This window comes from Aotus nancymaae, unplaced genomic scaffold (assembly GCF_030222135.1).
Source record: "Aotus nancymaae isolate 86718 unplaced genomic scaffold, 86718_ANA_hifiasm-v0.15.2.pri h1tg000039l, whole genome shotgun sequence".
NCBI lineage: Eukaryota > Metazoa > Chordata > Mammalia > Primates > Aotidae > Aotus > Aotus nancymaae.
In genome coordinates, this window is record NW_026988453.1 from 14,031,395 (window position 1) to 14,057,786 (window position 26,392).

The window sequence follows — 26,392 nt, forward strand, 5'->3', positions numbered from 1 at the left end:
AAGTGTATCCACGTGTGACACACACAACCTAAAAAAAGTGTATCCACGTGTGGCACACACAACCTAAAAAAAGTGTATCCACGTGTGACACACACAACCTAAAAAAAGTGTATCCACGTGTGGCACACACAACCTAAAAAAAGTGTATCCACGTGTGGCACACACAACCTAAAAAAAGTGTATCCACGTGTGGCGCCCACAACCTAAAAAAAGTGTGTCCACGTGTGGCACACACAACCTAAAAAAAGTGTATCCACATGTGGCGCCCACAACCTAAAAAAAGTGTATCCACATGTGACACACACAACCTAAAAAAAGTGTATCCACATGTGGCACACACAACCTAAAAAAGTGTATCCACGTGTGACACACACAACCTAAAAAAAGTGTATCCACGTGTGGCACACACAACCTAAAAAAAGTGTATCCACGTGCGGCGCCCACAACCTAAAAAAAGTGTGTCCACGTGTGGCACACACAACCTAAAAAAAGTGTATCCACGTGTGGCGCCCACAACCTAAACAAAGTGTATCCACGTGTGGCGCCCACAACCTAAAAAAAGTGTATCCACGTGTGACACACACAACCTAAAAAAAGTGTATCCACGTGTGGCACACACAACCTAAAAAAAGTGTATCCACGTGTGACACACACAACCTAAAGAAAGTGTATCCACGTGTGGCGCCCACAACCTAAAAAAAGTGTATCCACGTGTGACACACACAACCTAAAAAAGTGTATCCACGTGTGGCACACACAACCTAAAAAAGTGTATCCACGTGTGGCACACACAACCTAAAAAAGTGTATCCACGTGTGGCACACACAACCTAAAAAAAGTGTATCCACGTGTGGCGCCCACAACCTAAAAAAAGTGTGTCCACGTGTGGCACACACAACCTAAAAAAAGTGTATCCACATGTGGCGCCCACAACCTAAAAAAAGTGTATCCACATGTGACACACACAACCTAAAAAAAGTGTATCCACATGTGGCACACACAACCTAAAAAAGTGTATTCCCGTGTGACACACACAACCTAAAAAAGTGTATCCACGTGTGGCACACACAACCTAAAAAAAGTGTATCCACGTGTGGCGCCCACAACCTAAAAAAAGTGTGTCCACGTGTGGCACACACAACCTAAAAAAAGTGTATCCACGTGTGGTGCCCACAACCTAAACAAAGTGTATCCACGTGTGGCGCCCACAACCTAAAAAAAGTGTATCCACGTGTGACACACACAACCTAAAAAAAGTGTATCCACGTGTGGCACACACAACCTAAAAAAAGTGTATCCACGTGTGACACACACAACCTAAAAAAAGTGTATCCACGTGTGGCGCCCACAACCTAAAAAAAGTGTATCCACATGTGGCGCCCACAACCTAAAAAAAGTGTATCCACATGTGACACACACAACCTAAAAAAAGTGTATCCACATGTGGCACACACAACCTAAAAAAGTGTATCCACGTGTGACACACACAACCTAAAAAAGTGTATCCACGTGTGGCACACACAACCTAAAAAAAGTGTATCCACGTGTGGCGCCCACAACCTAAAAAAAGTGTGTCCACGTGTGGCACACACAACCTAAAAAAAGTGTATCCACGTGTGGTGCCCACAACCTAAACAAAGTGTATCCACGTGTGGCGCCCACAACCTAAAAAAAGTGTATCCACGTGTGACACACACAACCTAAAAAAAGTGTATCCACGTGTGGCACACACAACCTAAAAAAGTGTATCCACGTGTGACACACACAACCTAAAAAAGTGTATCCACGTGTGGCACACACAACCTAAAAAAAGTGTATCCACGTGTGGCGCCCACAACCTAAAAAAAGTGTGTCCACGTGTGGCACACACAACCTAAAAAAAGTGTATCCACATGTGGCGCCCACAACCTAAAAAAAGTGTATCCACATGTGACACACACAACCTAAAAAAAGTGTATCCACATGTGGCACACACAACCTAAAAAAGTGTATCCACGTGTGACACACACAACCTAAAAAAGTGTATCCACGTGTGGCACACACAACCTAAAAAAAGTGTATCCACGTGTGGCGCCCACAACCTAAAAAAAGTGTGTCCACGTGTGGCACACACAACCTAAAAAAAGTGTATCCACGTGTGGTGCCCACAACCTAAACAAAGTGTATCCACGTGTGGCGCCCACAACCTAAAAAAAGTGTATCCACGTGTGACACACACAACCTAAAAAAGTGTATCCACGTGTGGCACACACAACCTAAAAAAAGTGTATCCACGTGTGGCACACACAACCTAAAAAAAGTGTGTCCACGTGTGGCACACACAACCTAAAAAAAGTGTATCCACGTGTGGTGCCCACAACCTAAACAAAGTGTATCCACGTGTGGCGCCCACAACCTAAAAAAAGTGTATCCACGTGTGACACACACAACCTAAAAAAAGTGTATCCACGTGTGGCACACACAACCTAAAAAAGTGTATCCACGTGTGGCACACACAACCTAAAAAAAGTGTATCCACATGTGGCGCCCACAACCTAAAAAAAGTGTATCCACATGTGACACACACAACCTAAAAAAAGTGTATCCACATGTGGCACACACAACCTAAAAAAGTGTATCCACGTGTGACACACACAACCTAAAAAAGTGTATCCACGTGTGGCACACACAACCTAAAAAAAGTGTATCCACGTGTGGCGCCCACAACCTAAAAAAAGTGTGTCCACGTGTGGCACACACAACCTAAAAAAAGTGTATCCACGTGTGGTGCCCACAACCTAAACAAAGTGTATCCACGTGTGGCGCCCACAACCTAAAAAAAGTGTATCCACGTGTGACACACACAACCTAAAAAAAGTGTATCCACGTGTGACACACACAACCTAAAAAAAGTGTATCCACGTGTGGCACACACAACCTAAAAAAAGTGTATCCACGTGTGGCACACACAACCTAAAAAAAGTGTTCCGCCCCTTTGTGGCAGGGGTGATACAGCCCCTAATTCTCACCCTGATCCGGACTTCTGCCGTTACTCCCAGGTCTGCACTATCCTTTGCCGCTTCACTACGTCTTGCTCAATGCGTTGATTATTATCTACAAGGTCTCAGACAGTGGTTGTATCCAGGTGCAGCGTAATAAAACTACTGGAAGAGATGAATAAAAAGGAGGAAAAGAAGGAGAAAGGAAGGAAGGAAGGAAGAGAGAGAGAATGTATCTTAAAAGCACCAGAGAAAAAGAATTCCTATGATGGACAACAATTAAACCAAGAGCTAAATTCTCAAAAGAAATAATAGAAGTCCGATGAATTATGGAACAGTATCTCCAAATTACCAAAACAAAATAATTAGCAATCATGGATCCAATCGCACCAGTGCAAAAAATCTTTCAAAAATTACACTGAAATAAAGATGTTTTCAGACACAGTATGAGAATTGCTCACCAGCAGACTAAACAAACGCTAAAGGGTGTTGTTCGGGCAGAAAGAAAAACTCACCAGCTGGAAGCTAGAAGCTGACTGAAGGGATGAGGAACAATGAAGGGTGAGTATCGACGCTAAGACAACAATGAAGGTACATACGGAACACACACATACCTGAAAATAACATAAGTAAAGAAGTTAACAGAGTTTAAAGCATTCTGAAATTCCTGAAGAGGCACAAGTACTAATTTACAATAGAATTCTTTTCTCAGAGTGCTCACCAAAAGTGTAGTAAAGTAATATAAAAAGTTAACAGACAGGAGAATAATACAAAATAACCAATCCCAAAAGAAGATAAAAGAGGAGACGGGAAAAAGAGAAAGGGAGAGACAATGAAGAGCAAACAGCAAGGCAAAAGATAGAAACCAAGATCGAGACGCCGCATCGAACGTAACAAAGGCAGTGAATTCAGTCCTTCAAATTAAAGGCAAGTGTGTCAGAGTGGGTTTAAAAAATAGCCTTCTTAGAACAAGATATAGCAAGGTTTATGTTAAGGGATAGAAAAATTACCATGTAAACACTAAAAAATACCAAAGCTGGTGTTGCTCCATGAATATCACACAAAGTGGACTTAAAGAAAAATTATTACTAAATAGACACACTTCATAATGTTAAGGTTCAAATTAGCAGAAAGGTAAAAAATTCCAAAAATCTAAAACAAAAGCTGTTTCTTTGGAAACATTTAATTATAAAGTTATTAAATTGGCAATACTAATTGTAGAGGGGGAAGAGAGAATGAATAAGATAACGAAGATAAGCAAATATAATCAATATCAGAAATGAAAAAAGGAAACAGCATCACTACGTATCTTATAGACATTAAAAGATAAAAGGACATTATTTATGAACAGTTGTATACCAATAACTCGAAAACTTTAAATACAATAGAAATATTGTAAGCCGGGTGCGGTAGCTCACGCCTGGAATCCCAGCACTTTGGGAGGCCAAGGCAGGTGGATCACGAGGTCAAGAGATTGACACTATCCCAGCCAACATGGTGAAATCCTGTCTCTACTAAAAATACAAAAGAATTAGCTGGGCGTGGTGGAGTGTGCCTGTAGTCCCAGCTACTCGGGAGGCTGAGGCAGGAGAATCACTTGAACCAGGGAGGCAGAAGTTGCAGTGAGCTGAGATCATGTCACTGCACTCCAGTCTGGTGACAGAGTGAGACTTGTCTCAAAAAAAAAAAAAAGAAAAGAAAAGAAATATTCCTAGAAGAATTCAGCTTACAAAAACTGACTCCAGAAGTAACAGAAAATTTGAATGGGTCTTTGACTATTTAAATTATGAAATCCAAAATGGAAAATTCCAAGGCCAGATTGCCTCACCTGGTGAATTCTACCAAATATTTAAGGGAGAAATAAAAATGTTAGAACTCATTACAAAACAAATTGATTAACACAATGTGATATTGGTGTAGTAATATACAAACAGATCAGTGGAAAAAAAATTGAGTCCAGAAAAGAATCCAGGCCCATAAAGACACTAATTACGTGACAGACTGGACTGAAGAGTGAAGACTAGTGAAGGAACAGTGGAATTCTCAAATAGATGATACTGGGCCAAAGGATACCCACGTGAGGAGAAAACTAAACGTGGTCTCTATTTCACACCACACACGACAATCAGTCTAAGTGGATTTCGGATCTAAATGTGAACGGAGAGCGATGAAACTAGTGGAAGATAATATGGGAAAATATCTTGAAGTTGGGAGTATGAAATTTAAACAAGAAACAAAAGCACATAAATGAAAAACTGATATATTGCTCTAAATTAAGAACTTTTAATCAAAATGCACCCTAAAGGGAGAAAATGGGAAAAACACACAGTAGGAAAGAAATACTTACAGCACACGTAACTCATAAAGGGTTCATATCCAGGTTATATAAAGAACTTCTACCAATCAATTTTTTAACAAAAAGGGTGTTACACATAGAAAAGGAGACTGCACACGCACTTCATAAAAGAGGGTGGCCAAAGATGTCCACTTCCAGCAAAAATGTATGAAAAGATTTTAAACCTCTTTAGTCATTCAAAACATATAAATCAAAACTAGAATCAGGAACAACTAAAAACCCACGGAATTAGGTAGAATTAACCAAACTGAAAACAGCAGCGTTGGTAAGAAAGTAGAGCCGTGGAAATTCTCACATATTGCAACCACTTTGTGCAAATCACTCAATGGAGAGCTGTTTGGCAGTATTTACTCATCCATATGCACACACGTAGAGCCCAGCAACGCTTCTCTTTCCAACAGAAATCAGGGTACTATGAATAATAGCAGTGATATTCATTTTAAAAATAACCTAAATGAACATGGATAGTAGATTGGATTAATAAATCGAGTATATTCATACAAGAGATTACACACAACGATAACAATGAACTATGATATACTCAAAAGCGTGCTTGAATCTCTGAAAAACCAGTACTGAACAAAATAAAAATGCATCACTGTTCCATTTAATTTACATAAAGTTCAGAAATACGCAAAAGAACACTAGTGTTAGCAATCAGGTTGGGGAGGAGGAAGGGAGGAGTGATTAGGGGAGATGAGGGACGTCTGGGGAATTGGTTACATTCTATTTTTTGTTCTGGATGATGGCTACATAGACGATTTTTAGAACCGATTGAGAACTCACTGAGTTAGAACTCATTGAGCAGCGTATTTCTGTTTTAAACATTTTAAAGAAAAGAAATAATCAGAAATGTGACACAAATTTATAAAGATGTACTGTTTGTTTATTATGATAAAAAAGTGAAAAAAGGAACCTAAATGTCAAATACTAACGTAGCCATACAATTATCTACTATATAATCATTTAAATTTCTGCTGTGAAAGAATTTTTAATGCTATAAAAAGAGAAAAATCTATTGCTGAGAGATCCAAGATGGCCAAATAGGAACAGCTCTGGAGTGCAGTTCCCAGCAAGAACAAAGCAGAGGGTGAGTGATCACTGAATTTCCAAACGAGTTCCTACTGCCCACAGACAAGCAGATTCCCGGGCTGAAAAGTGCCACGAGTTTCCAGCATGGCTGTTTAAGCTGGTGCTGCGGGTCTCCACACAAAAAACACACAAATCTGGGTGGCCGTTTCAACTGGCGACTGGAACCCCTGGGAGACAGAGCCACCATTCAACTGAAAAAAAGGGGCTGAAACAGGGAGCCAGGTGATCTGGCTTGGTGGGTCCCACCCCCACAAAGTCCAGCAATCTGAAACACTCTGGATTGAGAGTTTCACGGCAAGCGCAGCTGGACCTGGGACGGTCCAGCTCAGTGGAAGGAAGGGCAGTAGCCATTACGAAGGCAGTTCTAATTGTACCTCTGTAAACAAAACCTCAAAGAAGTTCACACAGCAGCTGGACAGAGCCCACGGCAGCTCAGCAACGCCTCTGCTGGCAAACTGTGACTAGACTACCTCCTTGCTGGGCAGGGTGTCTCTGAAAAAAGGCAGCAGCACATCAGGAACTTATAAATAAAGCCCCACTTCCCAGGACAGAGCACCTGGGGAAAAAGGCGGTTATGAGTTCCGCTGCAGCAGACTTAAACGTACCTGCCCAGCAGCTCTGAATTGAACAATGGAGCTACCAGCTCAGCACTTGAGCTCCTGTAAGGGACAGACTGTCTCCTCAAGCAGCTCCCCAACCCCTGTATATCCAAAGAGACACCTCATAAAGGAAAGCTCAGGCTGACATCTGGTGGGTATCCTTCTGGGACGAAGATAACAGAAGAAGAAACTGGCAGCAACCCTTACTGTTCTGCAGCCACCACAGGTGATCCCCAGGCAAGCAGGGTCTGGAGTGGACCTCCAGCAGTCCTACAGCAGAGGGGCCAGACTATTAGAGGGAAAACTAAAAAACAGAAAGAAATAACTTCAAATATCAACAAAAAAGATGTCCACTCAGAGATCCCATCTGAAAGTCACCAAAGACCACAGCTATATAAATCCATAAAGATGAGAAAAAAACAGCACAAAAAGGATGAAAACACCAAAAACCAGAACACCTCTCCCCCTCCAAGGGATTACAACTCCTCACCAGCTAGGGAACAAAGATGGATGAAGAATGAGTCTGATGAATTGACAGAAACAGGCTTCAAAAGGAGGGTAATAACAAATTTCTCTGAGCTAAAAGAACATGTTCTAACCCAATGCAAAGAAATTAAGAACCTTGAAAAAAAGGTCAGACGAAATGCTAACGAGAATAAACAGCTTAGAGAAGAATACAAACGACTTGATGGAGCTGAAAAACACAGCACAAGAACGTCGCAAAGCATACACAAGTTTAAATAGCCGAATCAACCAAGCAGAAGAAAGGATATCAGAAATTGAAGATCAACTCAATGAAATAAAATGAGAAGGCAAGATTAGAGAAAAAAGTGAAAAGAAATGAACAAAACCTCCAAGAAATATGGGATTATGTGAAAAGACCTCATCTACGTTTGATAGGTGTACCTGAATGTGATGGAGAGAATGAATCCAAGCTGGAAAACACTCTTCAGGATATTATCCAGGAAAACTTCCCCAACCTAGCAAGGCAGACCAATATTCAAGTCCAGGAAATACAGAGAACACCACAAAGATATTCCTCAAGAAGAGCAACCCCAAGACACATAATCGTCAGATTCACCAGGGTTGAAATGAGAAAAAAAATGTCAAGGGCAGCCAGAGAAAGGATGGGTTACCCACACAGGGAAGCCCATCAGACTCACAGCAGATCTCTCAGCAGAAACCCTATAGGCCAGAAGAGAGTGGGGGCCAATATTCAGCATGCTTAAAGAAAAGAACTTTCAACCTAGAATTTCATATCCAGCCAAACTAAGCTTCATAAGTGAAGGAGAAATAAAATCCTTTATGAACAAGCAATTGCTGAGAGATTTCATTACCACCAGGCCTGCCTTACAAGAGCTCCTAAAAGCAGCACTAAGCATAGAAAGGAACAATCAGTACCAGACACCCCAAAAACGTACCAAATGGTAAAGAGCATCGACACAATGAAGAAATTGTGTCAACTAATGGGCAAAACAACCAGCTAGCATCAAAATGGCAGGATCAAATTCACATATAACAATATTAACCTTAAACATAAATGGGCTAAATTTCCCAATCAAAAGATACAGACAGGCAAATTGGATAAAAAGTCAAAACTCATCAGTGTGCTGTATTCAGGAAACTCATCTCACATGCAAGGATACACAAAGGCTCAAAATAAAGGGATGGATGATTTATCAAGCAAATGGAGAGCAAAAAAAAAGCAGGAGTTGCAATCCTAGTCTCTGACAAAATGGACTTTAAACCAACAAAGATCAAAAGAGACAAAGAAGGGCATTACATAATGGTAAAAGGATCAATGCAACAAGAAGAGCTAACGATCCTAAATATATATGCACCTAATACAGGAGCACCCAGATACATAAAGTAAGTTCTTAATGACCTACAAAGAAACTTAGACTCCTACACAATAATAGTGGGAGACTTTAACACTTCCTGTCAATATTAGACAGATCAATGAGATAGAAAATTAAAACAAGGATATCCAGGACTTGAACTCAGATCTGGACCAAGCAAACCTAATAGACATTTACAGAACTCTCCACCCCAAATCCACAGAATATACATTCTTCTCAGCACCACATCACACCTACTCTAAAATTGACCACATAATTGGAAGTAAATCACTCCTCAGCAAATGCAAAAGAACGGAAACCATAACAAACAGTCTCTCAGACCACAGTGCAATCAAATTAGAACTCAGGATTAAGAAACTAACTCAGAACCGCAAAACATCATGGAAACTGAACAAGTGGCTCCTGAATGTAGACTGGATAAACAATGAAGGCAGAAATAAAGATGTTCTTCAAAACCAATGAGAATGAATACACAATGTACCATAATCTCTGGGACACATTTAAAGCAGTGTCTAGAGGGAAATTTATAGCAATAAATGCCCATATGAGAATCAAGGAAAGATCTATAATTGACACCCTATTATCAAAATTGAAAGTGCCAAAGGAGCAAGATCAAAAAAAAACTCAAAACCTAGCAGAAGACAAGAAATAACTAAGATCAGAGCAGAACTGAAGGAGACAGAGACACAAAAAACCCTTCAAAAAAATCAATAAATCCAAGAGCTGGTTTTTTGAAAAGATTAACAAAATAGATCACTAGCCAGATTAATAAAAAAGAAAAGGGAGAAGAATCAAATAGATGCAATAAAAAAGATAAAGGGGATATCACCACTGATTCCACAGCAATACAAACTACCATCAGAGATTACTACAAACAACTCTATGCACGTAAACCAGTAAACCTGGGAGAAATGGATAAATTCGTGGACACTTGCACCCTCCCAAGCCTGAACCCCTGAATAGACTAATAACAAGGACTGAGGTTGAGGCAGCAATTAATAGCCTACCAACCAAAGAAAGCCCAGGTCCAGATGGATTCATAGCAGAATTCTACCAGACATACAAATAGGAGCTGGTACCACTCCTCCTGATACTATTTCAAACAATCCAAAAATAGGGAATCCTTCCCAAATCATTTTATGAAATCAACATCATCTGATACCAAAACCTGGCAGAGACTCAACAAGAAAAGAAAACTTCAGGCCAATATCCATGATGAACATAGAAGCAAAAATCTTCAATAAAATACTGGCAAACTGATTGCAACAGCACATCAAAAAGCTTATCCATCACGACCAAGTAGGCTTCATCTTGGGGATGCAAGGCTGGTTCAACATATGCAAGTCTATAAATGTAATTCACCACATAAACAGAACCAAAGACAAAATCACGATTATCTCAACAGATGCAGACAAGGTCTTTGACAAAATTCAACAGCCCTTTATGCTAATAACTCAATAAACTAGGTATCAATGGAACATATCTCAAAATAATAAAAGCTATTTATGAAAAACCCAGAGCCAATATCATACTAAATGGGCAAAAACTGGAATTTTTTTTCAAAGGGAGTCTGTCCATTTTCCAGATTCCCTTTGAAATCTGGCACTAGACAAGGATGCCCTCTCTCACCACTCCTATTCAATATAGTATTGAAAGTTCTAGCCAGAGTAATCAGGCAAGAAAAAGAAATAAAAGGTATTCAATTAGGAAAGGAGGAAGTCAAATTGTTTCTATTTGCAGAGGACATGATTGTATATTTAGAAGACCCCACCGTTTCAGTCCCAAATCTCCTTAAACTGATAAGCAACTTCAGCAAAGTCTCAGGATACAAAATCAATTGTGCAGAAATCACAAGCATTGTTATACACCAATAACAGACTTAAAGAGAGCCAAATCAAGAACGAACTGCCATTCACAATTGCTGAAAAGAGAATAAAATACCAAGGAATACAACTAACAAAGGATGTAAGGACCTCTTCAAGGAGAACCACAAACTACTGCTCAAGGAAATAAGAGAGGACACAAACAGATGGAGAAACATTCCATGCTCATAGTTAGGAAGAATCAATATCGTGAAAATGGCCATACTGCCCAAAGTAATTTACAGATTCAATGCTATCCCCATCAAGCTACCAATGACCTTCTTCACAGAACTGGAAAAAACCACCTTAAACTTCATATGGAACCAAAAGAGAGCCCGCATAGCCAAGTCAATTCTAAGCAAAAAGAACAAAGTTGGAGGTATTATGCTACCTGACTTCAAACTCTACTACAAGGCTACAGTAATCAAAACAGCATGGTACTGGTACCAAAACGGAGATATAGACCAACGGAACAGAACAGAGGCCTGGGAGGCAATGCCACACATCTACAACCACCTGATATTTGACAAACCTGACAAAAACAAGCATTGGGGAAAGGATTGCTTGTTTAATAAATGGTGTTGGGAGAACTGGCTAGCCATATGCAGAAAGCAGAAACTCGACCCCTTCCTGACACCTTACGCTAAAATTAACTCCAGATGGATTAAAGACTTAAACATAAGGCCTAACACCATAAAAATCCTACAAGAAAACCTAGGCAAAACCATTCAGGACATAGGCATAGGCAAGGACTTCATGACTAAAACACCAAAAGCATTGGCAGCAAAAGCCAAAATAGACAAATGGGATCTAATTAAACTCCAGAGCTTCTGTACAGCAAAAGAAACAATCATTAGAGTGAACCAGCAACCAACAGAATGGGAAAAAAATTTTGCACTTTACCCATCTCACAAAGGGCTAATATCCAGAATCTACAAAGAACTAAAACAGATTTACAAGAAAAAAACAAACAAACCCATTCAAAGGTGGGCGAAGCACAGGAACAGACGCTTTTCAAAAGAAGACATATATAAAGCCAACAAACATATGAAAAAATGCTCATCATCACTGGTCATTAGGGAAATGCAAATCAAAACCACATTGAGATGCCATCTCACGCCAGTTAGAATGGCCATCATTAAAAAATCTGGAGACAACAGATGCTGGAGAGGATGTGGAGAAACAGGAACACTTTGACACTGTTGGTGGGAGTGTAAATTAGTTCAACCGTTGTGGAAGACAGTGTGGCGATTCCTCAGGGACCTAGAAATAGAAATTCCATTTGACCCAGCAATCCCATTACTGGGTATATATCCAAAGGATTATAAATCATTCTATTATCAAGACACATCCACACATGTGTCCACTGCGGCACTGTTTACAATAGCAAAGACCTGGAACCAACCCAAATGCCCATCGATGATAGACTGGACAGGGAAAATGTGGCACATATACACCATGGAATACTATGCAGCCATAAAAAAGGATGTGTTCATTTCCTTTGTAGGGACATGGATGAACCTGGAAACCATCATTCTCAGCAAACTGACACAAGAACAGAAAATCAAACACCGCATGTCCTCACTCATAGGCGGGTGTTGAACAATTAGAACACACGGACACAGGGAGGGAAGCATCACTCACTGGGGTCTGTTGAGGGGGCTAGGCAAGGGACAGCTGGGGGTAGGGAGGTTGGGGAGGGATAACATGGGGAGAAATGCCAGATAAAGGTGATTGGGGGATAGAGGCAGCAAACCACATTGCCATGTATGTACCTGTGCAACAATCCTGCAGGATCTGCACATGCACCCCAGAACCTAAAGTGCAATAAAATATATACATATATAAAAGAAAAAATATATATTGTGGAGGTAATAAAATAAACTTCCCCTCTCTAGATACACTGTAATTTCACTATACTAAAATATATAAACATATATATGCTTTATGTATGAAGAAAAAGCAGACAGTGTATGCCAAAATGTTAACAAGAAGACAAAATCATAGGAATCCTTATTTCTTTATTCCGACATCAATATTTTCTAAATTTTTTTACAGGTAACATGAAAAACTGAAATGAAAAATTGGAATTAAAAAATTCTTCTTCGAAAGATTATCCAGAGGCTGTCACTATGTCTGTCTTCACTTGGAAGCACAGCCCTGAGGCACGATATTTCTCCCATAAAGTCTGAAGTAGTCTCTAGACTCCAGAGTTAAATACTGCATGATAACACAAGACGAAACCAAAGACGTCTGCATGGCTCTGACACAGACTCCCAATCACTGTTCTCTTCCCTCAGAGCCAGATCACAGAGCTCCTCTTCCCCTTTCACTACAATTTACCTGAGTTAAGAGCTGCATAAACAACAAGCAAATGGCCAAGCTATTTTTCACCAACATTTGTCTTACTTCACAAATAAAGACCAAACCAAAGGAAATCCCCTCCTCCCCCAGCCCCACACGCAATGCCTTGTGCCCGACTATCCTGCCCTCACGTGGCGCTCCCTTAACCCGCTCAGCAAAGCTCCACCCCTCTTTCAACTCCTTCCTAAACAGGTGGTTTCTGTTTTCTCTGGCCGCCTTCTACAATTCTCCTAACCCAACTGCGCTCAGAAGTTTCTCAGCATGTGCGAGCCCTGCAGGACCCTTCAGCAGATCATTCTTTGTTTGCTGCAACTTTTTCTTCCAGTGGTTTCTATAATTTCCAGTGTCATTTTCCTACCTCTGAGTGTGTGCTACTGCCTATATTTAGACGCACGAGGAAGAAAAAAAAACTAATAAAGTGATTTCAAAGTTATCAAAATCTGTTGTTTATAAAGAAACCAAATGCCACCTTACACATATTAGGATGGCTACTCTCAGCCATTAAGATGGCTATATACACAAACTAACACAGGAACAGAAAACCAAACACCGCATGATCTCACTCGTAAGTGGGAGTTGAACAATGAGAACACATGGACACAGGGAGGGGAGCATCACACACCAGGGCCTGTCAGGGGGTGGGGGTAAGGGGGGGAGAGCATTAGGACACATACCTAATGCTTGTGGGGCTTAAAACCTAGATGATGGGTTGATGGGTGCAGCAGACCACCACGGCACATGTTTACCTGTGTAACAAACCTGCACGTTCTGCACACGTGTCCCGGAACTTAAAGTACAATTTTAAAAACTTAAAAAAAAAAGATGTCTACATACAGAAAATAACAAGTGTTAGCAAGAACGTGGAAAAACTGGAACCGCTGTGCACTGTTGGTGGGAACGTAAAATGGTGCAGCTGCTGGGCAACACGTCATAGTGGCTCCTCAGTGAATTAAAAATAGGATTACATGACTCAGCAATTCCACTTCTAGATACACACCCAAAAGAACTGAAAGCAGGGACTGGAACGGAGGCATCTGTACTCCAGTGTACATAGCAACATTATTCATGATTGCCAAAGGAGGACGCAACCCGCACCCACTATGGGTGAACGGATAAACAAAATATAGCATATACATACGACGAAATATTATTCATCCTTAAAAAGGAAGCAAATTCTGACACAACATGAATAAACCTGATGACATTATGCTAAGTGAAATAAGCCAGTTACAAAAGGACAGATATTGTAGAATTACAATTACGAGGTGCCTAGAGTAGTCCACAGAACTGCCCGGCTGAGCCAAGTCCAAATTTCAACAGAACAATTGAGGAATAAAATGTTTATTTTATTAAACCACTAAGTTTTAGGGTGGCTTCTTATGCAGCATTACACAACTGAAACAATACTACATCCCAGTAAGAGCGAGCAAGCTACTGGCATGCTCGACACGGCTGACGCTCACAGACATTGTACCGACAGAAAGAAGTCGGGTACCAAAGATGACACGCTGAGTCATTCCACTGAGCTGCACTTCAAGGACAGGTAAAACTCATCTATGGCCATAGGAGTCAGAACAATGGTTACTTCGGCGGAGGGCAGTTTAGGATAAAGTGAAGGAGAACCTTCTAGGGTGCTGGAGAAATCTGATGTTTTGATCTAAGCAGTGGTTACATGCAAGTATACATTTGTAAAAATTCAGTAAGCCCTATACGTTAACGTATTTTTATCCCACTTAACTGTATGTATTTTATACCTCAATTTTTTAAGGTTTCAAAAAATTCTGAGGGGATATTAGCTGTAACAAAGCCTCTATCAGATTAAGGTAAGTGCTATGGAAAAGTAAAGGGACAGAAACTTGTAGCAGGGAGCTCGGGGAAGGGTACGCTAATCATGCGGTGCTGAGCGAACATCTCAATGAAGTGAGAGGAGAGGCCACTTAGGGGAAGAATATTCCAGAACAAGGATTTTAGTCCGTGTGAGATGAGAGGCTCCTAGGTCTGCAAACAGAGTAAGATGAGAACTGAGATCTCACCATTGGGTCTGGCTATTTGGACATCACTGGCGCCTTAGAACAGTAACAGTTTCAACAGAGGGACTAAGATGAAAACCTGATCAGAGTAAGTGTAAGAAAGAGAAGAGAAAACGCAGAAACAAGTTCAGAGAACTTTCTTTCTTTCCGTAGAAGCAGCAGGAAAATGTGAGCCGGGGTGTGTGGAGAGAGCTTTATAAAGATGGGGTACATTCTTTGATCACACAGAAGGGAAAGGGAACACTGAGGAGTGGGCAAGAGGAAATGTCTTCAGCACAGAAGCTGACCCACTGCGGGAGGGACGCAGGGTGTGTGGGGTTGGATTTAGTGATGGGAGTACATGTAAGTTCTTCTTTTTTTTAATACTCCGTCACCCAGGCTGGAGCGCAGTGGCGCGATCTCAGCTCATTGCTACCTCCACCTCCCGGGTTCAAGTGATTCTCCTGCCTCAGCCTCCCGAGGAGCTGAGACTACAGGTGCCTGCCACCACGCCCAGCTAATTTTTATATTCTTAGTAGAGACAGAGTTACACCATGTTGGCCAGGCTGGTCTCAAACTCCTGACCTCAGGTGATCCGCCGGCCTTGGTCTCCCAAAGTGCTGAGATTACAGGCAGGAGCCACCGCGCCTGGCCACGTTCTCTTTTGATCACTTCTCTTTTGTCAGTGAATAAAAAGCAAGCGGATCAGGGGAGGGTGCGAGCTGGGTGTTGTCAGTCTACGGAGAGGGGAGAGGCTATGAAGGTTTGCAGCCTGCGGAAATTCAGGGGTAATTCCAAGCGGGCTGAAGTCAATCTGCGCAGTGATGGAGTTCTCCACTCACATTCTGCAGTCACATTCGGGGACTAGAGCACAGCCTAGAGGAGGCAGAAAACAGAGTCCAAGTGGGGTGAGGGTGTGGCCAGGCGCTAGGACCGAGGGGCAGAGGAACAGGAGTTGGGGGAATGGGGTTCAGTATACTAGTGGAGGTGACAGCCTGACTATCGTAAGGTCCAAGGAATGAGAGGAGGGGAAGCAGGGACGTGTTATTTCCCTAAGTCATTCTCACCCCTTTTCCTAGGTACACCTTCAAAAACAAAAATCAGATGAGATCCCACCCTAGTGAAAGCCTGTGATGGTTTCTTTTTGCCTACACGATAAACTATAAACTCCTTGCAAGTCCCTGGAGTCTTTATCACTTGACTCGACCTTCCCCCCTCCCCGAGTGCCGACTCTGATTTGGGCACAATGAATGTCTCGCGCATCCCGTATAGCACGGCCCTTTGCCCATGTTCTTTCCTCTCCCAGAAATGCCCTGCTTCCTCCTCACCAGACTAAACCTAGTTATCTCCTCCAGGAAGCCTCCCTGGATTCTCTCGCTAGGCAAAGTGCTCCCTGTTGTAAGCTGTAACCCCTTGAACTGACTCCTAGAATGCCTCTCGCATTCTCTGCCCAGGTCTGTTATCTGTGGCCCCTACTAGACCAGGGGCTCCCTGGGGAGCTGTATCCCTATCTCCTGTCATCTAAGTCAATCACGTTTCTTTAAAGGAAGACCCGCCTGAAAGAGGAGCCGAGAATTGGTAGGGAACTAAAAGAAACTAGAACTTGGGTTAAAGCCTCTCCCAGAGAGGATGCTGGGAGGGAAGGACGGTGAGTCGACAGAGGAGAGTCAGACACAGCAGCCGAGTGTGTTCCGCTCCCCCGTGCAGAACTCTGTTACTATTATACTTCAAGTTCCGGGATACGTGTGCAGAACATGCAGGTATACACAGGCCATGGTGGCTTGCTGCACCCATCAACCCATCATCTGCATTAGGTATTTCTCCTAATGTTGTCCCTCCCCTATCCCCCCCACCCCGACAGGCCCTGGGGTGTGATGCTTCCCTCCCTGTGTCCATGTGTTCTCATTGTTCAACTCCCACTTATGAGTGAGAACATGCGGTGTTTGGTTTCCTGTTCCTACATTAGTTTGCTGAGAATGATGGTTTCCAGCTTCATCCACGTCCCTGCATAGGACATGAACTCATCCTTTTTTATGGCTGCGTAGTATTCCATGGTGTATATGAGCCACATTTTCTTTGTCCAGTCTATCATCAATGGGCATTTGGGTTGCTTCCAAGTCTTTGCTATTGTGGACAGTGCCACAGTGAACATACGTGTGCATGTGTCTTTACAGTAGAATGATTTATAATCCTTTGGATATATACTGATAATGGGATTGCTGGGTCAAATGGTATTTCTGGTTCTAGTTCCTTGAGGAATCGCCAAACCGTCTTCCACAATGGTTGAACTCGTTCATCGCCTCAGAGAGATTTGTTTTTAGGTTTTGTATTTTTTTAACTCTAGAATCAGTTTCATAGCCAATCACTACTTCCTGAAGCCATGCAGGATCAACTTCCTGTTGTTAAAAAATGCTCCCCTAGCCACTCCCCAGCTCCCACACGTGCACACCCCAGGTTGGATCACAACTCGGGTGCTTGTCCAGGGCACAGCACCTATAGCCCAGTCTTCCATGTGAAGCCTCTGCTTGAACAAGAGGCATGTCTCCTCCACAATCCTTCACCCACTGTGAGCACAAGTCAGGATGAAGCCTGATAAAATAAGTCAAAGGAAAAGTTCTGGACAATATTTTCAGCTGGAGGCAGCGGCATCATCACTAACGTCACCGAAAACAGACTCAGCCCCCGGCCGCTGCTGGCAAGTCACACTCATCCAACGAGAAACGCACTCACCCACGGCACTTCCTGCCGCTAAGCGGACACTGCAGTGAAAGCCACCGTGTGTCTGGTTTCGTCCTCTTTTTGTCAAAATGATTGGATAGAAGAAACAGTGCAAACATGAAAGACAGAAATGCCAAGGAAAAAAGAATGAAATGTGAGGATATCATGGTACAATTTACTTTTTCTGTCCATTTTACCATCAGACATAATGACTTGGGAGAAATGTTGTTTTTACCCAGGAGCTACCACAGGCTGCAAGAATGGCCAGCCTGCATCCCGGGCGTCTCACCTCCTCTCCACCCTCCAAGTCAAACCCACAGCAGAAGGGGATCCCAGAACACCTGTGCTGATCAGAATTGAAATAATCAATGCTATAGGGTAATGATTTTCAATTGCTATTGCTAAATAAATCATGATACATCCATACAATAGGCTATTATTCTGCAATTTTAAAAAAGTTATCGTGAAAAGAAATGGAAGAACCTTCCATGCATGTTGCTAAGTGAAGGAAACCAACCTGAAAGACCACATTTTGTGTGACTCCTGTGTTACAACACTCTGAAAATGCAGAACTGTGGCGTGAAGACATCAGTGGTTGCTAGGAATTGGGCTAGGGGGATGAATACGTGGAGCACGGGGGATGTTCAAGGCACTGAAACTTCTCTATATGATCCTGTAATGGTGGATACGCATCATTACACACTTGTCCAAACCTAAAGAATGTATAATCCGAAGAATGAGCCCTCATGTAAACTACAGGCTATATGCTATGTGAACTTTAGCTAACATTGGCTCATCAATGATACCAAATGTACCACAGTAATGCAAAATGTTAATAGAGAGGAAACTGCGTACAGGGAATGGAGGGGAGGGGGGTCTCTGTACATCCCACTGCATGTTTCTATAAACTGAAACAGCTCTAAAAAAATGAAGTCTACCAATAAAAAAAAAAGTTGCTATTATGAGCCGCAAGGACTGCCTATACGGTATCGTTAGAACTGAGAGGGGAAGAGAAGCCCTAATCATCTCATGATTTTCCCCTGGCAGCTTCCACCTGTTTCCTTCCAGCTGGACAGCAGAGGAGTCACCTGTGTGAAAACTGAAACATCAGCCATCTACCTACAAAGAACCACAGGTAAGGACTGATAACCATAAATGAACAGGATAAGCAAAGAACGTTGGTACGACTTGATTTCAGCATCAGTGACAAGGAAAGCCTGGAAGAGCAGGGAATAGTGAGCCCGGAAGAACCTGGAGGGGAGGCCATTGATCCAGGAGAGATGAGCAGGGCAGGCAACAAGGCCCTGGAGTCACTGCTGCCCTCCGCCCTCACCACCCATCCCCACGCACCTGCACCGGTGACCACAGCCTGACCACCCAAACCTCTCACCCCTGAGCTGTCACGAGATCCACCAAAATGAGGGGACAGCAGGGGCCATGCCAGGGAATGAGTCAGAGAAGGGGCCCAGGGACTGAAATGCACAGCTTGGTTCCCTCGGCTGACAGCATGACCTGCAGGAGAAGGCACAAGCCTAGGAGTCAGGAGACTAGCGTCCAGTTCCACTACCTCAAAACAGCTGCCGTCGGGCAAGAGGACAAAGGGCCCCTTTCCTCTCATCTGCAAAACTGGGATGACACCTGCTCTCAGGCCACAGGTTAGAGCCGGAATGGGCTCATCACACAGGTGAGGCAAACCAAGTTGAGGGCGATGAAGGTAGTTTCACAAGGTTGCACGGCTGGGTGGCAAAGTCCCACTTGGGTAACAAATTGCCAGCCTCCTAGTTCACTGCCACACACAGCGAGGATCAAGGTGATCTGTGTGAGTGTTTGGGAAAGTTAAAATCACAAGATAAAGGAAAACTTGCCAATGCTATCATCTTTTCATTGGCACATTTGCTCCTGTTCTGCCAGAAGGCGAGTATCCGCCATGAGAGTGAGCTCCTGGCAAGTGTCAGCTACATCACTGGCGCTGTTCGTGCTGCTGTCTGAGGTTACAGGGCCAGGGTTAGAAGGAAGCTCTTGGCCACCTTCAGGCTCCAGGGCACCAGCACTGTCACCTGGGAGACAGCAGCCCCATTCTCCCCTTTGCGTGCATTTTTACACGTCAATAGCAGTAAGCGGTAAGTTTCCTCAGGGGAGTAAATCTGTTTTGTCAACAGTAATTCAGTCTTTGACACTGGAGCAGACTGGCCCAACGAGCCACTACTCAGCACTTGAAAGGGATGAAGCTTTTGCTGTGACATACCCTTTCCAAGATTCAGTTTGCTCAGTTTCCAGATCTTTTGTCCTCTTACCAGTTTAACCAATGTGCAAACATATTCTCAAACAGCCTCCAAAACAGATTATTACCAACAGCCTGGAGAATGAGGCACACGTAGCCCACCTACAGAAGTGTGACAAGTGTAGTCAAAGGGATCACTTGTGTGGCTTAAACCGTGGCGATGGGCTGTATCCACAGGGCTGAATTCACAACTGCAGGCTTTAACGATTTACCCCAGTTCTTTTTTGACCCGGGCTTTGCGTGGCTCCAATCTTTTCACTTCAAGAACTCCCCACTCCTCTCCACACACACACACAGATGGCAAAGCCAGCACAGCTCATGTCCTTCTTTGGTGGCCTCCACTGGCACACAAGTTCATCGGCATAGTTTTGAGAACACCAAAGATGACTCAGCTAGCTCCATGTGTATTTTTTATGAGAAATGAGTCAATGATTTCTCATTTCTCTGCACACTCCCTCAGTGAAAGAACCTAGAGCACAGGGCCCTGTAATCTTAGATTAGTAACTCCACAACAGATCACAGGTAAGAAGAGAGCATGTGGTGAGTATGAAGCCGCTAAGCCATTAATCAGAATTCTCCAACCCAGGGGATTTTCCCTCAGCCTAATCCAGGTTCAGAAGGTGGGGTGACCTTCATGGGCTCTCCAAATTCCTCTAACCAGCATCAGCCCCTCATTCCCACTGATGTAATGGTGTCGTTTCACTAAAGGACTATGCCTGGGAAACTGTGCTGGGTCTGTCCCTCTGCAAGCATCTTTAACTGGCCATCTCATCCCCAACACAGATGCCTTGGGGAAAGTGTAGCTGCACACCCCCATCTACCCCCAGCAGAACCCGTGCCCAGCTACCCCCCCACATTCAGCCAAGCCAAGGAGTGAGCCACACACACCAGAAGCTTCCTGGTCAGTTTTGACTCAACTGTCCCTCATGAAGTGTTCTGCTCCCACTTCATAACAACCTGTTGCTGTTAGGAATAAGAAGAGTCAGAAGGGAACTCATTGTTACAGTGATTATATGATAAGTTATTCGATCCTGAGTGAGCCATTTCCCCTCTGAGTCTTTTCTTCTTACTTGTGAATTAAGAAGGTTGAACTGTAAGACCTCCATGGTCCTGTCAGGCTGTGACCTCAAGCGGGTCTACTTATCACCTGCTACGTGTTCCCACCCCCTACCTTGTTCTCCTCCCACCCCAATAACAACAAAGAGGTCAGGGTGCTAGGCCTCCTGTTCTTACAGGAAGCTTCTGGAGGTGAGACTAATGCGGATGGGATTTACCATTCACCAGGCTTTAGCTTTGGAGCTGCCGGGGAACTCAAATAATCCGCCGCCCAAATGCTGTGCCTCCAGGCAGGTATAGTCGTGTTACCCCCAAGACGTAGACAGGAAAACCATGATCCAGGAAGACTAAATAACATGCACAAGGAGCCCAGCTGTTCTAACGGGTGATACCAAGAGAACTAAAAGCCAAATCTTCCCTTTCCTCACAATGATCTCCCTCCACACCTCCAGTTGTTACGAAAGGCTGTTATTTGGGGTGTTAGCTAAAGCTTTAAAAGAAAGTAACAGATACAAAATCATGTCTTGCAGAAGTACACAGTAGCTGAAACCCTTACTATTTATACTATTATTTATGACTGAGAGGTGATAGTATAAGCTTTGATACCAAGGCCTTGACTAATGAGAAAGCTACAGATAACTGACATTTTCCCTATTAACCAATCTATTTCATGAATCTATAAATCAGGAACCACGGTCAGGGGTACTTAAAATAACGGCAAAAGAGTTCCAACCCAACATACACTCCGTCCCTGGGGAGAAGCACTCGGCTCTGTTCACCTACCAGGTAATTGACGCATTTGCATCCGTGTTTATAGTTCTGCCAATTTTTAATAAGAATCTGTGGAAGCTGGAGAACTGTTCTATGTATCTGCAAAATTTTAGTGCCATTACTCTAAATAGAAAATGGTTTATTTTAAAAAAACAATGTGTTTTTAAAGCTAAATTTCACTTTCCATGTGTTTAAGAAGCTATTTTAGATTCAGATAATTTGAATTACCTAAGCCAAAATGATCATATTTTCATAAGAAAAAAGATTTCTAAAAATGTGCTCACAGAGAAAAATATCATTCCCAAAATGTACTAAAATTCTCATTTGCAGGCTGAGAGCGGTGGCTCACACCTATAATCCCAGCACTTTGGGAGGCCTAAGGCAGGCAGATCACTTAAGGTCAGGAGTTCAAGACCAGCCTGGCCAACATGGTGAAACGCCATCTCTCCCAAAAATACAAAAATTAGCTGGGCATAGTGACACGTGCCTGTAATCCCAGCTACTCAGGAGGCTGAGGCAGGAGAACTGCTTGAACCCGGGAGGCAGAGGTTGCAGTGAGCCAAGATCGTGCCACTACACTCCAGCCTGGGTGACAGAGCGAGACACTGTCTCAAAAAAAAAAAAATCTCATTTAAGAACCCCAATGATTCTGCTCTTGTAAATGATCGCTCTTGACTCATTTCATCCCCCTACAAAATTCACACAAGCCACCCCAGAGACTTAGTCCTTGCGATTTTAAAGTATTTTAAAACCCATCACACAGATACAAGCATGGGTTGTTCTGAATCTAGAGCATCTGAGCTTCCAAATTCTCTTCTTCCATCTCTACATTGGCAGCATTTGGTAGAAATGCTGGAAAGAGAAGTGGTAATAGTTCTGTTCTCCCAGAGAAAAGGCTGCTGTCCGCCCACCACTGGTACTGATCTGAAGGCAGAGAGGCATCATTATGCCACCAGTAAGACATGGAGTCACTGGCCAGGTTTTGACATCCCGGCAGGGAGCAGGCTGTTCCTTTTAATGTTCTCAAGCCTGAGTCCTATCAGCCCTTTAGCTCTGAAATGTGTCTTGCCTCAACTTAGCTTCCAGGTGGCCTCCTAGATTACCCACACAACCCAGCCAGACTGAGACCTTGGCAGCCTCTGTAATCTGAAGCAATGAGGGCCCAGCTGAACAAGGCTGGAGACTTGCCAAATAACTGCCTTATCTTAATCCAGCTAGAATGTCCACTAGGAGTAGGAAAAAGGAAGGGCAATTCCCACAGAACACTAAGGAGATAGGAATCTGACATTTTTCTTTGCAACGACTTGGTATCATCACTTTTTCGAAGAAAATCACCTTAATCAGCTCAGTGGCCCTTCCTGCTACAACATGTCCCAGGTCCATTCAGTAGATGACTTAGAGCATGTCCTAATTCCAACACATTTACAGGGAATTTAGCTTCCTTTAATTTCATCCATGGCCTGTTGGACTAACAATTGAAAACAGTTGCTCTAGTTTGAATGTTTGTCTCCTCCAAACCTCATATTGAAACCCGATCTCCAGTGTTGGAAACAGGGCCTCTAATGAGAGGTGTTTGGGTCATGGGGGTGGATCCCTCCTGAACAGATTAACGTCCTCTCTCAGGGAAGTGGGATGGTGAGTGGATTCTCACTCCATTAGTTCCCACAAAAGCAGGTTGTTACAAAGAGCCTGGCACCTCCTCCTCCTGTCTCTCACTTCCTCTCTTACCGGCTGATCTCTGAACAGGCTGGCTCCCCACTTCACCTTCCACCGTGAGTATACCAAGTCCTGAATTTTCCAGCCATTGGAATTTTGGTTTTCCTTTATAAATTACCCTGCCTCAGGTATCTCTCTATAGCGACACACAAATGGACTAAAACAGAACAACACTGCTCCCCTTAACCACAAGCTGGGGCCTGACGACCTCAGTACATGGTTGTCTCCCAGCTCATTTTAGCAAAGAAATAACTTATCTCAAAACTCAACAGAAAAACGGAAAAGCAAACTTTCAAGAAAATGGTACTCCTGTTACCAGGAGTTAACTGGCTACGAAACAGCCAAAAGTCAGCAGCGGATGAAAGAAAAGTCTGCATAGTTAGAATAATCGATAGGTAGACATTCAGCAACTATACACTCAATAGAAGACTTGCCAGCGCCGTGGCCATGCGTGCCTGCTACTGCAGGCCCACCACTCCCGAGCCAGCGCCGTGGCCATGCGTGCCTGCTGCTGCAGGCCCGCCACTCCCGAGCCAGCGCCGTGGCCATGCGTGACTGCTGCTGCAGGCCCACCACTCCCGAGCCAGCGCCGTGGCCATGCGTGCCTGCTGCTGCAGGCCCGCCACTCCCGAGCCAGCGGCTTACGCTCCACATGGAGTCATAAGCCCTTGGTCTCTTCCACACCCATTCACGGTCATGCAGGGCCTCCAAACTGCCAAAGGATGGGAACAGCAGGCAAGGGTGTCTATCAAGCATGCTCCCTCTGCTCCAGACATCAGTCATGCTATTTCCCACCCATTTAATTATTCTTCTGTTGACCACCCACATTTAATTCAGTTTTAAAGACATGACAACAAGGTCTGAGATTTGAGGGATGTACCTGACTCTCTCTCCCCTCCAGTGGTGGTGGAATCTGATCAGCAAAACCAATCTTCCCTGGATCACCCATAAACGCACTAACCTCGTCCACGTTCTCAAAAGCGTTGATGACATCATACGGTAAACAGGACAGAAGGTCGATCACAAACCACGTCTTCAGGTAGTTCATGCGGATAAGTTTGGGGTCAGAGATCACCTCCCCCGCTGGTCCAACAAAGGTGGTATGAAAATTGAGCACGATGTCCACCAGAAAGATAACATCCACGATGCTATCGACCACCAGCCAGGCCACGTTGTTCTGCCTGGTTTTGAAGGAGACATTGTAAGGGACCAAGATGGCCGTATAGAAGGTCAAGATCAAGATGATCCAGTCCCACGTGGTCTTAAAAACACAGTAATGTAAGATGATGTGAGGGGGAGTCTTTGGTGCCTCCTGCTTGTACTGGGGAAGGATGTCGGAGCCCAGCTGTAGGACCTGTGCAGAAAAACGTGACAGAGAGAACTAAGTTAGGATTTAATCACGAGTGTGTAACCAGTCAGCATCAGTGACTGACAACTGGTCACAATACTCTGGATAAATCGTTAGGTACAATAACAGGTATGAGAGGAGAACAGGAGAATGAAGGTGAACATTATAATAGAAATAATCATAATGAAACCATTACAAACTACTATTTGGCTGTGAGCCAAGTGTTATATGAAAAGTTGTACCTACATTTATTGTCTGAATTCTAAATACAATTTTGTTCTATTAGCCAATTATTCTGTGAGACAAGTGAGAAATTGGGGCTCAAAAAGATTAAGCAACTTTTTATTCAATAAGTATTAATTGCTTTGATTTCATCCGACAGCTGCAGAGTACGCATTCTTCTCATCAGCTCACGGAACATTCTCCAGGACAGACGATGTATGAGATGACAAAACAAGTATCAACAAGTTTCTTAAATCAAATTCATGTCAATAATCTTTCCTGACCACAACGGAAGTAAACTAGAAATCAACACCACAGGGAACTTGGGAAATTTTATGAACACATGGAAATTAAACATCAGTGGGTCAACGCAGAAATTAAGAAGGAAATTTTAAAATGTCTTGAAATAAATGAAAATGGAAACATCAAAAATGTAGGGGATACAGCAAAAGCAATACTAGCAGGGAAATTTAGGACAATAAATGCCAAGATTTCAAATAAACAACCTAACAATGTACCTCAAGTAACCAGAAAAGCAAGAACAAGCGAAATCCAAAATTAGAAGGAAAGAAACAATAACAGCCAAATAAATAAAATTGAGACAAAAAGAAACCTTTAGCGAGACTAAGAAAAAGAGAAACCCCAAATAAAATTCAAAATGAAAAAGGAAATATTACAAGAGACACCACACAAATATAAAGGATCATTATGAATAATCGCATGACAACAAATTGGAAAACTTAGAGGAAATGGATAAATTCCTGACACACACAACCTTCCAAGAGTGAAATCAGGAAGAAACAGGAAACTCAAACAGACCAATAACAAGAAATAAGATTAATTGAATCAGTAATAAAAAAAAAAAAATCTCCCATCAAAGCAAAGCCCAGGACCAGATGGCTTCAATGCTGAATTTTACCAAAGTTTTAAAGAAGAACTAGTACCAGTTATTCTCAAACTATTTTTAAAGAACTGAAGAGGAGGGCATTCTTCCAAACTCAATCTATGAGGCCAGCATGACCCTGATACCAAAACCAGACCAGGGCAAAACAAAAATAGAAAACTACAGGTTAGTATTCCTGACGAGCATACATAGAAATCCTCAACAAAACACTAGCAAACTGAATCCAACAGAACATCAAGAAATGGTACACACTATCA

General features: G+C 43.0%; 1 protein-coding gene across 4 annotated transcripts in view; it reads right to left on the reverse strand.

Annotated features, from left to right (window-relative positions):
- KCNH1 (potassium voltage-gated channel subfamily H member 1) overlaps window positions 1–26,392 on the reverse strand; it is a 377,979-nt gene that overhangs the window by 278,469 nt on the left and 73,118 nt on the right. For 3 of the 4 annotated variants that reach the window (XM_064360340.1, XM_064360343.1, XM_064360342.1), the window contains one exon: window positions 24,542–25,015. In XM_064360340.1, the coding sequence (XP_064216410.1) occupies window positions 24,542–25,015 (474 nt within the window). The remainder of the gene's footprint in view (window positions 1–24,541; window positions 25,016–26,392) is intronic. The other variant, XM_064360341.1, reaches the window with a different exon arrangement.